At 34.9% G+C, this 17281-nt stretch overlaps 1 protein-coding gene across 1 annotated transcript; it reads right to left on the reverse strand.

The window, feature by feature from the left end:
- Positions 1–707: 707 nt before the first annotated feature.
- Not1 (CCR4-NOT transcription complex subunit 1) lies at positions 708–11105 on the reverse strand. Its single transcript, XM_018541923.1, is given in 17 exon segments — positions 708–919; positions 922–2097; positions 2596–2725; positions 4499–4705; positions 4771–4991; positions 5084–5347; positions 5469–5888; positions 6496–6738; positions 6818–7111; positions 7200–7448; positions 7539–7652; positions 7729–8061; positions 8155–9144; positions 9335–9488; positions 9587–10530; positions 10667–10963; positions 11040–11105. Coding segments are annotated over 17 exon segments (6186 nt in total). The 5' UTR covers positions 11058–11105; the 3' UTR covers positions 708–787.
- Between the last annotated feature and the right edge of the window lie 6176 nt (positions 11106–17281).

Here is a 17281-nt window from a genome sequence, read left to right on the forward strand (position 1 = left end):
CTTCTGTACCATACATGACCTAGCTACGGATTCGAACAATCTGAAACAATAAGAAATTCCAATTTTTGAAAAAAGAATGAATTGATTGCACGCTAAAAATGTGTGGGTTTAAATTCATGTCCTACATTCAACGCTAAGTGCTACCACATAATTCAGAATTTTATTTTTTTCATTAATATTTTATCAATATAAAATCATGTTGAGATAAAAATGTTTTTGTTCACTTTTTATCGTAACAACAAAATCCAGAAATTAAAATTTGAATCAAAATTAAAGTCTTAATTTAATTTTGTTCAGTTTTAATTTCTTATACTATATTATAAATAATATCGATTTCGATATGATATCGATATGATACTGATAAAAATGCTTCGCCATTATATCGATGATAGTGTTCATCATTCAATACCGGATATAATTTCAGCAATTTAATATAATTTTCAACAATTTAAAAATATAGTTTTTTTTTTTTAAGTAAAGATATAGTTTTTTAGAGTAAAGATATATCGGTGTAAAATTGAAATTATCTCGATATTTAATTTCTAAAAATTAGAAAATAAGAACTTACTTCTCAATCTCCGGCGCGCAATGTACAAACTCGTGTGACCAAAATTTATACGTCGGATTCTTGATCAGTTCGATGAATGTGATGAGAAGTCCCCACGGATGTGGTCTGTTTACAATCAGTCTTTCCAGAAGAACCCTCGTGATCTGTTCCTGTATCGCTTCCGTATTCGCTTCCGCGAATAAGTAGAGAATCGTACAACTGAAGTAATGCGTGTGACTGTTAGGATATCGTAACTGATTCGCTATGGCGTTTAGGAACAAATATCGACCTTCGGTATCCAGATCTACGGCCAAATTCTGGAAAATATCCATGTGTGCGGAATGTGCAATAGTAGACATGTTGGGAGCATGGCCTTTGCTGCGAATAAATGATATAGCCTGCGAGCCTACGTACAGCACTAGAGCATTCATCAGCTGAATATTATAACGCACACCGGCCTCTTGCGACACTTGCAAATTGCTACGAAGTTCAGATAGAAAGGTGACCGGTGCACGAGCCTTCAAATAAGAATCGAGTTCTTTCTTGAAAGTCAACGGTTGTATTGTTGACGCGAAATTAGTGAGAACACGCGGAGCGTGCGCTATCTCCTGCAGCATATCAACCTTCAGATTCGGCGTGAACGGATCGGGTAGGCGCATATTTCTCGGAAACGCACTCAAGATCAGATTTCTCATTTGTATGCAATTCGGTGGTATCACATCGCAAAATCCATAATGATAATCGCAAAGGAACTCCGGAAAGTCATGAAGCAGTACGAGCAACACACGTAGGGTCCCTTTGTACAGACTCGTCACAGGCTTCGCTAGCTCCGCGTTTCGAAGATAAGGTGCGAGGTACTTGAATAGATCGATAAGAAGTTGCGCGTACATCCCCCAACATTTTTGCTGTGGCGTAATAGCCAGCATGCGACCAATGAAGACTCGATGCGAAACCAATTCCAGCCAGGCATAACAAAAGCCTGACGCTTTTGCTGGTCGTAAAATGTGAAGAGTATGACAGAAAGCAGTTAGAACTTGGAAATTCACGGCCTCCAATACCGGCTCGGGCGCGCATAATTCCAAGAAAAGCATGATAAAGATTCTATGATACGGCAGTTGTTGGAAATCAGTGCCACGTATTTCGTGATCCTGTAACAGAACACCGGCTACAATACCTAGCACCTTATTCAAAAGATTTATTTTGGTATGAGTATTAGTAGCATCGCCCGAGTGCTTCACTAGGAGTGCTACGAGACGTACGAACGCATCCAATGAATGGAAGCACTTCGCACGTATTATCGAGGGAGCTAAGCCAGTTTCTGATAGAGTTCGGTAGCAAAGGTCGACGCACATTTGTGTGCTCAACTTGAAGAATCTCGTAATGAGATCGTCAGTCTTCAGGATACCATGAATGTTCATTTGATGAACAAATATGCTAAATGCTTTCGTGGGATCTCGTGCATACTGTGGGTTATGATGCATTTGCACCCATTCACGTAATAGGTATTCTGTCTTATCCATCAGTCCGGGTGGATCGTCGAAATCCCGAGCCTATAAAATGTGAATGCATACCACATATTAATCATTTAGGATTAATACTGAGAGAGACGTATATTGTCTTTATTATTTCACGTAATTTTTGAAATAATTGATATTGATATATCATCAATAAACGAAGAGCAGACTTTCAAAATGCGTTTTGACCAAAATTTTATTTTTTTAGTTAGAGATGGCGTAGTGTTCAGTGTTGACTCATATTATAAGCTACTTTGAAATATCCAGAAACTATTTTTTCATCGTTAATTTATATGCTGAAAAATTTTTTAGCAATTTTGTTTAATACTTCATATTCTACTAATTGACGTATTGTTATTTTCTGTAAAGTGCGTAGTTTTCTTGTGTGTATAGGTTTTTTTTCTCACTTTCTAAAAATTACAAATTTTGAACAAAACGTATTTTGGAAGTCCATTTCTCAAATAATCATTAACGCAATACGAAATATCGCTAAAAGGATCTACTTAGATTGAATAATCAGGGCAATCTACTTACTCTCACCTGCAGGATTCCAGAATGAATGTGTGCCGTAGGTCCTGCTGGAGCTCTATCTACCAATACAGCATTCGTATCGTGATTGGCACGTAGCGACTCTACTAGACTTGTCAATCTATAGAGTGAGATTCTGAAATGTGATATGAAATATTTACACATACTTGAATAAATACAGTATGATTACAACTTAATTGAACGAATATGTCACATCCAATATCTGGCATGAAAATCAAACAAGTTTACTAACTGCTCTGCTCTTATTTTGTAATATGAAGATAATTATCAGTATTATCATAATTGTTGAAAAATATACCGAAAACTTTGGTAATCAATAAACAACCATATATTTAAAATTGAAATATGTCTAAAATATATATCAGAAAACAAAAACTATATGACAGTTGTCAGATTGAGAGATAAATATAATTTTGTTTTATCCAAAATAAAAGTTTTCTTGGTATATTCTTTTAGATTATCCAATAGCAGTGAGCGCTTATGGATCTGCTCTGCAACAATCGAGTCTGCTAACGCAATTGTTATGAAAAGATCCATGATGAGTGATCAGAAATCTTATTTTATATTTTGTATTGTCATATTTTTCATATACATCTAGTGTTAGAGAATTATTAATGGCTGTTTTTTTAGCTAGGACATAGAATATTACACTGTGTAAAATACTTCTTGAAACGCAGTTTAGTTTCATAGTGTAGCACCAGAATGCATTATAATCTTTAGTCTTATTTTTATGATTATATTTAGTATATTAATAATAGATTTATGATTTTTATTAAATTGTAAAGCTTTCACGTTCTGGTGTGACACAGTACCAATCATTGTTGTTTGCCTTATTGTTCCACAAGGATCGCACAGTGCCGATTGTTGGAAAGTTCCCTTAGCTTTTTACAGTGTCTAGCAATGTAACACTGTGCTGTAAATACCTTGTGTAAAACACAGTGTTACACTATGTCATCAGTGTACGTTGTTGCAAAATATCCATTAAGGCCTCTGAGTAGTTGCTGCAGCAATGATGGAATCGCAATGTCAGAAATGAGAAATAACGCATTAATTTATGTTATGTGTCATTTGTAAATAGACAGTTTAGATAAATCTAAATAACGAAATCGCTTTAAAACACAGGTAAACATGAAAACTGTCCTTTCCTCCCTTGACAATCAGTAAATGGTCATAGAAGGTATATAAAATGAGCCTCTATACAGGAAACGCACGATTTGACAGCTGTTAAATACGCTTTTACGTATAAAATTCCAAGACAACTTTAGTTTTCGTTCATTTCTAGAACTTTTGTAAGTATGAGACAAGTCACATTTTCATAATTAAAAATATAATAACAAAATGACACGTAATATAAAATTTTATTTTTCATGCCTATTAATTCAGCCTTTTATCGTGGCAAAGCGCTGTAACACACGCACAAGCACAAGCCCATGTCCGTGTGCTCATCTTCGGCTGGAAAATGAGCACAGACATGGGATTCGGGCTTTTGTGTGTGTGTGTGTGTGTGTGTGTGTGAGACTACCGGTTTCACCAGGCCGCCAAACTAATTCGGTGGCGCCATCATCATTAACATGGAGTTTCTGGCTGAGTATTCAGGAGCCTTAATGGGTGGGATGGCATGTGCTTTGTAATGTTTTAATAAAAAATAAATCTAACAATATAATAATATATAAATACCAGGTAAAAATAAATCTGTACGAGTCTATACAAATACATAATGAATTCCTAAAAAAAAATTTTAAAATATCTAGGAAAAAAAGAGCAAGAAGGAAAAAACGTGATAAGGAAAACATAAAAAAATTTTAAGTGGTATAAGTGGATTCAGATTATGTTATTTGTCAAACATTTTCGGAAGTAATATTTAATATATTTATAATGATAATAATACCCTTCCGGTGGTGTTCGGTGATGTGACATTCGAGCCAATATCTCAAGTGTATGGAATAAGTCAGTTTCGGTAACATGAGTTGCCTGCCTCTCATCAATCAAATAAAGTTGAACCAACTGCATAGCGAATACTGTTGCCAAAGCATTTCCCGCCTCTACAGCTTGTGCTACAGCTATGTCGTATTGCGGAAGACTAATCAAGTGAGATCTACGAAATATCGTTCATAATTAATAGTGTCTTCCAGATATCTTTTGCAGGATACGATGATGTACCTTATGAGGTAGTCTACGGCTTCAAAGTTATACCGGTATTCTTCCCTACATTCGATCAAACAACGAGTTACATGCTTGTTGGTCCATTGCATACCGTACGCGCGTGGATCTTGAAGACACTTTAAGATCCGTAAGTGTAGTTCTCTGTAACGTTGTATTAGATTATCAGAGTCAATGACACCACTGTTAAAAATGGGCCCATCCAGCAAACCTTCCACAGCCTGTAATAAATTATTGTTCAGTTCTGTTTTATGCAATAATTTTATATTTATTTGATTGTAAATTTCACATTTACTCGCGTGTTTTCACTCACTTTCTTTAATAATGCCATAGCTGCATTGGCATCTCTTGATCTTCTCGTAAGTATAATAGATTCTAGAAGACTGTGAAGAATAGCATGCTGCTGTGGAGGTACCGCAGGTGCCATCGCAGCCGCTAAGACTTCAACCTCCGTCGCAAGTTTTTCTAACATCGCACCTACTTCGTCGTTGCTAACTGCTACAGTTGCATAGGCTGCTACTTGTGCTGTAGCGACTGCCATCGCAGAGTTGGGCGTGAATGCAGTGAGAGGAGCCTCCTTTAAAACATATGAAAAAAAATAAAAACAATATATATCATAAATCTTATTGAATATATTAAATGTAGATATATGTTGTATATAATATGATTCAGGTATATAATACAAAACAAATTCTTACAGAAATAGGTTTCGGTATAAAAAGTGTTTGCGTATCTCGTTCGGAAAGCGGAAGAAATCCTGGAATATTTCTAGCAAATTCTTCATATACAGCCATTTGCTGAGGTGTTACGCCACTAATTTTCAGCCTTATTTGCTCTGGCATCCTCTCGGCTTGATACTTAATAATAGGATCACAATATCTTCTCCCTTCTTGCCGAGCGAGTTTTCGTAACTCAACATCATTTAATAGTCGTTTGTCCATTTCAGGTACTGCTTTCTCAATAGCTGTCTTTTGTACAAATGCACATGCAAGTTCCATGTTTTCCGTAGCAACTTGATTTGCCGCAAGTTCGACAAGTTCTTTCTGCTGCGGAGTCGCAGTACCAATCAACGCTGTGAGAAATGCTTGTTTCAGATTCGTGCTAATTGATGCCAGAATCTGTACACAAACAGAAGACATGAATAAACAACTGAACATTGTAACTTTTTGGTTTAAATGTTAATGTGCAATTATCTCTGTATTTATTGGCGATATGAAAAACTTTTTTGAGACAGAATTTTTTTTAAATGCCTAAAATATATAAAATTATTCAAATTAAACTTAATGAACCTCCCAGGTCAAGAACAAATTGAGCCATACTAGTTGTTAGATACATATGATATATATAAATCCATTTATATGGCTCAATTTGTCCTTGACCTGGGAGGTTTATTAAGTTTAATTTGAAAAATTTATTTGAGCGGATATTAATTTAATTTAATAAAATTATACATTCTTCAAAAGTATATTTAGATCACCTATGGTTTTCAAATAGCACGGGATAATATATTTATTATATATAATAGTTCGAATATAATTTGTTTTCACGTCCGAATTTTTTGTGAACTTTCTGCAAATTTTTATAACTTTCTAACGGTATCTCTCATATGGTGCTTTCCATTTAATGACATGACTACTGTTCTGTCTTTGTTACTCTTGATATATCAAGATAGAACGATATTTATGTCGACGTGTATATTACTAAATGGAAAGCATTTGTACTTACCTGATCACGACATGTGATCATAGCCATACCAGCGGTTAGATTACGCACCATGTGACGTGCTGCTGTACGAATTCGCATTTCTTCTGAATCCAATGCAAAATCTTTTCTCACAATTTGTTCGCTGGTTGTAAGAGCAATTTTAATGGACCTATCCACGACGGGATGGATCCATTCCTGAATTGCTCTTTCAACAGCAGGACGAATAAATTGTTTCAAATGAGGATGAGTTTGGAATAAAGGTATCTAAAAACCATTTTATAAATATCCATGAAATGTATCTTTTTGTGTGATAAAAATAAGAAAAACATAAATTTATCCCTACTTGATTGTTGATGGTAATATGTTGAGATATATTAGCAATGCCCGTTACACATATATCCATGTAATTAAATCGTGGTTCGGGTTGACCAGTCGGCAATGAAGGTGTTGTATCTGCAGGTGGTACAGTTTGAGGATTAATAGTACCACTCGTTGTCGATCCAATCAACTCTTCCATAGGCCCTTGAGATTGCTGTTGATTACTAGTCGTCTCCGACTTCTTGTTCGGATGTGACAACTGATAATCCAAATTGCGTAATTTTTCGGTATCTTTCAAGTAAATGACCGGTTTTAGTTCCTATACAAAAACCAAAATTCAATTTTAATAAATAACAAATTATGGTCATATTAAAATAGAAAAAAATATAATATAAATATATGCTTACCCCAACATCAATGCTGAGATTTTTGCAAAGTACTTCTATTTCAAATTTTAAATTCAATTTTAAATCAGGTTCTTGATGTAGTTCGGCTAAAACATTCATAATTGCCATGGTCCATGGATTGGGTGGCCGAAATACACGACTTTTTGCACAACTCTCAAGTACTTTTGCAACAAAGGGCACTACATAAAGAAGTTCTTGCTGCCCTTTGTGATATGCTTCAACGAGTAAACTTTTTAAATCTATGTCTATCTGTAAAGTGATTAAAATATGATAAGTTATTTCTATAAATGATAGCCATAATAATAGTGTACTATATATATTTGCCATAAAATGATGTACCTGTAAAATAGGCTTGTTTCTGCCAAGTGTCAACATTCCGAGCCAGTGTCCTAAATTTTTCAATAGAGATCGGTCAGAGAAATTGGCTATTCCCTTATCGCTTCGTAAGAGAACCTAAGATAAAATAAAATAAAATCTATAATATAAAAAAATTATTTGACAAAACATTCATAAAATTCATTTTACATACCTTGATATTTCGGAATGTTTCTCTTGTGACCATTTTATTTACTTCAGGTAATTTTATGCAATCCAAAAAATTCGAGTATAGAGCATGAAAGTTTAATTCTATACTGGCACGTTTCATCACTAAATACTGTGCCATCCATGGCCAGTATTCTTCTGTGACAATCTCACGGATTTCATCACATTTCTGTTGTAGGTTCAATTGACTGAGATTATTAAAAATGAAAGCAGTTTTATCTTGCAATGCTTCCGGTGGTGTCGTAATTTTTTCCTCTTTGTCTGTTGCCACAAGTAACGTATCAATATTAGTTGCATTAGCCACTGAGGGCATAGAGGGCTGTGGAAATAAATATGTTGTATTACATAGGTATAAAATAGAATTATATAAAGCTAAAAAAAATGTCGAAAATTTTTATTTTTATAAACTTACTCTAGCTGAAAGAGACGTAGTCGGAGTCGTAGATGGTTTCGCTTGTGTAGTGCTAGTTGTGATGGTAGTTGTAGTCATAGTTTTGTACGGGGTTGTTACTGGAGCCAACATTGCTGCTAAAGTCTTCGGACCTTGTGGCCTCGATGGTGGTTCTTGTCCTTGTAACCCATATTCAATATATTCCACTAAGTGAGGAGGAAATTCGGTAAAATGCGAAATCGTTCGAACATGTTCGCAGTATGTTTGATATTCCTTCAAACGACTCTTAAATCGATCCAAAGCCGTTATACCAAAATAATACATCTTGCTACCTTCAGGTTTTTTAAGTGCATCAAGAACGAAACGTAGGGCTAATCCAAGTGTCATGTAACTGTTGACAAGACCCCTTTCAATAATCCCACCGAACAATTGTGCTGTTATTTGCAATTCCTTTTCCGGGTACTGTGGAAAAAATCTGTATTCTTCGAATAAATTTCGCAGCATACAGTTAAACACTTCTCTTTCCCGTCTAATACCAGAGTCTTGAAACTTTTTCAACATATCAAGCACTTCGTCGATCGATAAAGTTGGATGTGGAGGATGATTGTAAATACGTTGAAAATAACTATTAGCTTCGTCTTCGACCTCTTTGGAGACATTTTGTCCCATATCTGGAAACAAATTAGAGGTTTCCGGCATTCTCGTTTTCTCAATACCGGCTGGTGGTCCGAGACGTCCCAATCCACCTATTGTACCACTAGGAAGTACAGATGGTCCCTGAGTACCAACCGGACCCGAATGTAATTGTGAAGATAACGGCAACATAGGAAATGGACTGGGAGAAGGTCCCATGAGTCGTGAAGGAGATCCGGGCGCTGAAACCAGAGGACCTAGCGCACCAGGCAAATTGAATGCAGAGCTACTTGGTGGTCCAAGACCCGTGCCCAGACTCATGGAAGCAAGACTTGAACCAAGATTTCCAAGAGGATCCACTTGCTTTGAGGAAAATAGCTATGGAAAATAGTCACACATGTAATCTTAAATAGAATTTTTAATAGATAAATATAAAATTTATTTAATATTTAACAAAAAAAAAAAAAGGAATGGCTATAAATAAGAAATTGTTTAAGATCTATTAACAAAAGAATGAGTGAGTGAGTGCATGCGCGTGTATGTATACAAAAAGAGAACATCAAAATACTTGGCTTCCCAAAGTTGCTGGATTAAAGGGTTCTAATCCTCGATGCCTTAGAACTCCTGGTGGTGGTGGTCTGTTCATGGTGCTCTTACTCAGCATTAGACTACAATTTTGTACCATCGTCATTATTAATTCCGAAAGTTCTTGAGAGACATTTCTACAATATAAACATAAAAAATCTCGATGTAATAATTACTATTATACAATTATTTATATAAATAATAAATTATATATAATTTTTCAAAAAATATATACCCAGCGCAAACTTGTAAGCAAGCCAAAATTGTAGTGAGTGTTTCCTGTGGCAGCTGGCTTGCCTTAGGAACTATAGGATCTTCTTTGATACCAGGGCCCATGACTTGGGGACATCGTCGTTGTAGAAATTTGACACATGCAGCAACAAAAACTTCTCCATGATCCCTAATCTTGTCTGTTAACCATTTTTCCAGTTTCAGATACTCTCGTCGAGATGCCAAACAAGCAAGATCAATGACGAATGGAAAAGATTGTGAATTAAGTAAGGCAGATAATGCTTTTAAATCCTGCGCAACATCCAAGATGCGTGATAATCTCGTTTGATCATAATCACCACGCGTATACCAATCTGCCATAGCATGCATTATAAGTGTTTTTATTTTGGGATTATTAGCATGCCATGCATGATGTAGTATCACAGCAGAATTTGGATGATTGCCAAGAAAGATTGGCAACAGCGTGGTAAACATTTCTTGCCTGAGTAATGTGAAAGGAGGATTTATCTGTAATAATGCTAAGATGAGCACATCCGGGCAATGCTGGAGTGGCCATTTGAAGATTTCCTGTACAGGATTGTACAAGCCTCTTTCAGCCATATGTAAAAGCAACTCGACTATGTTCAATGACCGCCAAGTTTGTCCTTCTTTACTATCCCCTTCAGGAGCTGCTTTCAATACATCGACTGTTACCGAATGATACGGATAATCAGCAAAACAAAATATGTCCGGGCACTTGAGGATTTGCTGAATTAAAGAAAATTGGCTTTCTATATGTTCCCAGTGCCGATACAAAAGCTCAACGGGAAACATATCAGGTGGATATCCCTGATGTTGTAAGCCTAACTTGAGACCCGTGATCAACAAGTTTAAACCTTGCCTGTCTTTAATAAGGAATTCTGCATGATCTAATTTCACAATGACTTCGTTCCAAGACAATGTAGATTGCTGGAATGTAAGAATATTGATGAAAACTGCACATTATATATATATAATTTGAATTATCAATACAGAACATAAAAATACAGAATTAAAAAAAAAAAAAATCTTATACATACATACTTGAGACGTATCATAAACTTACTATCTCTTTCAATGTTAGGACAAATACTTCAACATTCCATGTTGTGGGAATGGTACTGTCCGATGATTTTTCCTTATTGGAGTCTTGCGAAGCAGTTGAATTGCCCCAAAATGTTTGTAGGCCTCCTGTATCATCCAAGTTGCTACAGCTACATGCCATTTGTGACAATACACGAGCAACGCATGCTGGGGATATCTCCCTAGCACCTAAACCTGTTAATGCCGATCGACATTCATCTATACTACTAGTAAAGCTGTAGCCTAATTCCATAATTAACTCTACGAGAGTGTTACTATCCTAAAATGGAAAAATATAAATGTGTTGTAATCGATCAATTATTGACAATAAAAAACTATTTTAAAAACCATTTTACCATTTGAGTAACGGCCATGTTTAATTCAATTTTGAATTGCAGAGTTTCCTCGTCTGCTGGATACAAGAATGGTGCTAGTACTACTGGTACCAGTTCACGAGGAAAATCTCGTCGCAAATGTTTAAGAAATTTTTCTTTCGTTTCCACGGGTAAATTGTATGGATTGGCAGTATGGAAAGCTTGGCTGAGTATTAAATGAAGGACCTGAGGCAAAGAGTCTTGCAAATCACCTTCGTGATGCTTGTTACTAGTCTCAGAGTTTATGTAATTTTTTATCAACTCGGGAAGCTGTTTTTGAGTATGCTCTAAGGCTAAAGCACGAATTTCAGCGTTTTCTGAATGCTGCAACGCAATCGCAAACGTGACCTCTTGTACCAAAGTCAAGCCAAGTGTTTTCTTCAAATTAGTAAAAAATTTTGGAGAGAAATTCAATGACTGAAAAATATATAGACCACCTTATATACATATATCATCTATTTGTGGCAGTAATAACAATGTTTCATAATGTACCTTTTGGTGATGTAAAGGATTATCTATAGCAAAGCACAAAGTAGATATAAATGAAGGTTTGCTCAACAAGCTATTACACTCCTGTTTTAGCAACTTTGTTTGGAAATAATCTTTCGCACTCGAATCGGACAGCTCACCCTTGGAGAAGTCAACGCACGATATCAGACAGCGGAACAAATGTCGATCTGTCTCTAGACCACTCCACTGCACCAACTGTAGAAGCACAATAATTATTTCATGGTTGTTCTGTTTGATGACTTTGACACAAAGGACTTGTGTTCCATTTACAACGCCTGCATATTATTCGTCCTTGTTTAACATTTGTTAAACAAAAATGAAATAAACATTACAAGCATTAAGTGAAACAAATCCATAATGCAACAATACATATTTATAATTTGTTTATTCGACATCTAATGATCTAACATTTAATTTGTATTTTATAATAAACTGATTAAAAATTTGAAAGAAATCTTGGTAATAAAAAAGGTAATAAAGGGCAAAATGTATATCAGAAAATAAGAATAGAGTCCTACTTGTGAGGTTAAGATAGAACTAAAAGTAAAGGTAAACACTAATGTATGTACTACACAAAAAATGATCTCTCAATTCAAAAGAATACATTAGGAGACAACTAGATGGATATTGGTCGGCCAAGCATTCAAAATGACATGAACAATAACGGGCAGTTTTACTTTGCTTACATATACCCCAATTTTACAAGTTACTTCACAAACATATATAACAACGTTCGCGCCATTTACCGACCGAAGGAGGCATACCACTTTGTAAGAATTATGAGTATTAGAAGTGGAAGGAGAGGGAGGGAAGAAGAAAGGAAAACTCGCGAAGAATTTTCAAAAGACGTGGCAAGAGAGAAAGGTGAAGGAACCTTCTAACTGTTTTTCTAGGTAAGAGTGTTACTCACATCCGATATCTCTTGACAGATATCCTCGAAATTTTTTTTACTCAAATTCGCAACCAAATAACTGATTTGTGACAAAGTAAAAGACAACGAGTCCAGGTTCATAGTTCCATGAATACGACCTCGAAAGCTTCAAACGCGTTTGAAGCTTTCTTCGGTATCCACGAGTTGCCGCCGCCGCCGTTGCCGCCGACGTCGCCGTTGTCGCTGTCGCCGCCGTCACCGCCGCCGTTGCCGCCGCCCTGAGTTCTCTCCACCACGTTAAAAGCACGAAAGTTACATTGGCACAATTCTATGGCTAACATCGGGATTGATATTATTAAGGATACGGATTTCACAGCAACGTCATGGCGAGCGCAACACAGACAGGGCTCACGAAACTACACCAGTCACTTGCACAGATCGGCTTTCCCTTATCTTTGTTGCCGCTGTTGATAAATCACGCAATTCTCTTTGGTGATCCACACGTTGTATACACAGAACGAATATCAATTACTATTGTTCACCCTACACTGAGTTGCACTAAGTATCATTTAGTAGTATCGTTACCACCGGTGTGCTGTCTCTTGGCGGTCAGATTCGTCCATGATGATGTAAACCAACAAGATAAAGGCTATACAGAGTCCCCCTGCGGGATACACCATCGTTCAAGGAGATCAAAGTGGCACGCGCGCGCACATACCCACACATACACACATCTCCCCTCTTTTCTTCTGTCTCTCTTTACTTATCGCGAGACCTCTCAAGAATCAAAACCCAAATGTTGAAACGCAATATGGCATCTAATTGTAACATACGATCGTTAGCTGACGAAAAAAAAGTCGCATGCGTGTTGCACATTTCTGATGCAACATATCTCCGCCAAATGTATTTCTATTCTTATTCAGATGTAACGCAATCTCACTTTCATACAAGCAACGGCGATCCCTCACTATTTTGTGAACCAATTTACATTACTTCTTGCATCAAATCGTGTAAACGACCATAGAAACTGCATAGAAACAATGAATTCTCAGAGAAAGAGAAACTGAAGAATACAAAACTCTGGTCACATTCTGGCCTAGTTTACATCACGATGTAATAATACAAGGTGTTTAATGCGCATGATGGTGGAGTAGGGGAAGGGACAAATTCGGAGCAGCCAATTAAAATTTAACATCAAATTTAGCGCGACTGCGTAAAAGTAGATTTTTACGAGCTGCTCAAACCGGTCATTTCAGCGACAAAAAGGATCACAAGGTTAAAATTTACGAATATCAAGCGTCAATTTGGATCACGTAATCCTTTTTGTCGCTGAAACGGCCAGTTTGAACAGCTCATGAAATTGTAGTCTGCAGCAGTGAAATTATATCTTGTACCTTAACACAATGCCAACGATGCAAGCAACATAAGGGCTGCGCAGAATAAAAGGAACAGAGAATAAGAATTTCAACCTATCAGAAATCATGTACTACACCCTGTTTATTCCACAGTATATGATTTCTGATAGGTTGAAATTCTTATTCTCTGTTCCTTTTATTCTGCGTAGCCCCTTAAGGTTGGATTATACTGGCCGTAATCTGTTAACTTATGCCGTAATCTGTAAAAATTGACCAATTATAATCGATTATTCCCCTCTCATTCGACTGTGATTGGTCAATTTTTACAGATTACGGCATAAGTTAACAGTTTACGGCCAGTATAAATCAATCTTAATAATGGAAAGATTTTTCAGTACTCCCAGCTGTCTATATCGGAACACACCCAATAGTCGCATCGCGCAAGCATTGTGGTCCAATTAACAACAAGCTGACTCGACTCTGATTGGATCGCAACGCTTGCGACATGCTTGCGACGTTGCGATGCGACTAAATGTAGAACCAGCTTTAATTATACTAAGCCTTCTACAATAAGCCATTATCTAAGTTCTAAGTCATAAGAAATTGACCACTCACAGTCGATTATTCTTCTCACATTCGATTGTGATTAGTAAATTTCTTATGATTTAACACTTAAAAACTTAAGTAATGGCTTATTGTAGAAGGCCCATACTGCTTTCTTTACGTTGGTTAAACAAGGCGGATACGCAACGTACGCACTCACGTGGAGTAGGGATCATAGAATAGACCGCTGATGGTAATGGTGGGGGTAGAAAGTCTTTCTCTGTTTACTAAAGCCTGATTGGTTGTTGGATTAACAGCGACCAATAGTAATCAGTAATTATCAGTAAACGGAGGAAGAACGATCATATTATTTCTGCCTCTCACTCTACTCGTCCTTCTACCCCCACCACTACCATCAGCGGTCCATTCTAGATGTCGGTGGTAGGGACCAATCGTTAAGGTCGCAGCACACACTTTTGCATAACGCATAAAGCATGTGCATAAGAAATTTCATTGGCCCATTTTCTTATGCATAAGTCAATGGACCAATCAAATTCCTTGTGTATATATGATTTATGCGTTATGCAAAAGTGTGTGCTGCGGCCTTTAGAAATCGAATGCTAATGGATGAGCGCGAGCGCAGAAATACGAGATACATGTGCTTTGCACGGTCATTACCAGTTAGAAAAAAATTTTTTTAAACATAATACCGTAACTCGGTGAAAATCATCGCAGATAAAAAAAAATTAAAAAACCACATTTTCGTGTAATAATATTTACTTCACGCAATAGACTTTTGTAAAATTTGTGTAAAATTTTCAGATTTGACGGATATCCATTGTCCATATAATTCCGTAAAGGATCAGTTATATTACAATACAAATAAGAAAAAGGGCACAGAGCTAAATATGTTTAACGTACGTATAATTTGAAAAAACAAACTATATACATATAAAATTTCCAGACTTTTCGAGGGTCATTTTCAATGTATAAAAGTAAAATTTAAATATAAATAAAAAAGTACAATAAATATAAACATTCTTCAGTTAAATAATACAAAAATTATATATAGTTCATATAGTATCAGTTATATTAGTTCATAAATTTTCAATTACAGATTTCGCAAGTATAGAAATTTCAACTTTTAAAATGCTTTTATTACTAATTTTTTGTCTGCGATATGATTTTCACCAAGTTATGGTGTTTCGAATATTGTCCAATTTTTTTAGCGTGTTTGAAAGTGTTCCCTATTTTTTTGTTGAGTGTATAGTGTATATTGTAAATATATTTTATAAATATTGTATATATATTTATATTGTGTGTGTCTGAGATTGCTTATCACTGCTTATCACTATGTTCTTAAACTGATTGCCGTTAAAAATCTATATACATAGTGCACATAACGTAAATTATAGCTAGACTTTGAACATTGGCAATAAATTTAGAATACAGCCTACATACATCCATTATAACATTCAATGTTCATGGATTAATCATCAAAGGAGTAGTTCCCGGCCATGCAATCACAGAGATTAATTAAGCAACTCTAGCTGTCGTAATCAGCATTAGAATAGGTGATACATGGGGACACGATAAAATTAATTCTCGAATTCAGAGAGGGGAATGATATTTTTTAAAATAATACTAATCAATGTTATTTTTTAACAATATACTGAAAAAAATATTATTCATAGTATTAATGAATGACGTTTATTGCGGCTTGAATAAATTCATTGATAATGAATTTTTAATAAATACTACGAATATTATATTGAGTATTTTTTATTAACAGGATTTATTAATCTAACAAATCACTGTTTATTACTTTGCTGTATTTGAATCTATCATATATAACTTTTTGGTTCAATGCAAAACTGGATAAGTTATTATAATTTAATTTAACAAAATTTTAATTTCATTTTATTTGAAATTTCACTGAAGTTTTGCTAAAATTTTATTAAAGTGTTCCACAACTTAGAACTATTTATGTGAAAAAGATTTGCTACTAAAGAGCTAAAAAGCAAAAAATAGCAATTAAAAATAGAACTGAATGAAAATTAAAATATTTCTCTGATATATTATTGTATAATTTCAAAAATCAATTTTATAACAAATTCTTTTAGATATTATTAAATATTGATTGTAAAAAGAAACTACGCCCTAATCGATTCTGCAGGAAATTAAATTAAGAAAGAAACTCATAATTTTTAATTTTTTACATGTAAGTTTGTTGATATCAAATTAGAAAAGTAAAAGTATATCTATTATAAACGATTATTATATAAGTTTTTTTTTAGCGCTTCTCTCTTGATCTCGGTTATTATTTCGTAGCATTTCTAAATGGAAATGGAAATATAGAAAGATGGAGAAAAGACAATGATCCTGATGAAATTCGGAATTCCCTGTGTAGATTTTTATGTTAATTTTGTCGTCTAGCACTTTATTATACATTACGCAAAAGAAAGAAGAGACGTCTGTTTGTACCAAGGTCGTAACGAACATAGCTTATTTTCTCACAATGATCATCGCAAATTTATTTGCTTTCTTGTTTCAAACTGTTCCTATTTATTTCTCAAAAATTTCTCTTGTTATTATTGCTGCTAACATTATTAGAATAAAAAGTTATGATAGAGAGATATATATTAAAGCACACACACAAAGTGTGTAAATTTTTAATTTCTCAATTACGCATTAAAAAAAATATATTTTAATATTAATTTATATATATATATATATATATATATAAGTTTTATTTCATTAAAATTTTATCAATTTTAGTCTCGATTTAATAAGAAGCTATATATTAAAGCTTATTTGTATATGCATTTGCTTAGTATAGATATTTAAAGTATGCGAATAGCACATATGCTTTTGTCCAGACAAAAAACATACAATATTAATAAAATATTTAGAAAGTATTTCTAAATATTTATAAGATTTATTTT

The sequence above is a fragment of the Cyphomyrmex costatus genome, unplaced genomic scaffold (genome assembly GCF_001594065.2).
Source record: "Cyphomyrmex costatus isolate MS0001 unplaced genomic scaffold, Ccosl1.0 scaffold30, whole genome shotgun sequence".
NCBI classification, from domain to species: Eukaryota; Metazoa; Arthropoda; class Insecta; order Hymenoptera; family Formicidae; genus Cyphomyrmex; species Cyphomyrmex costatus.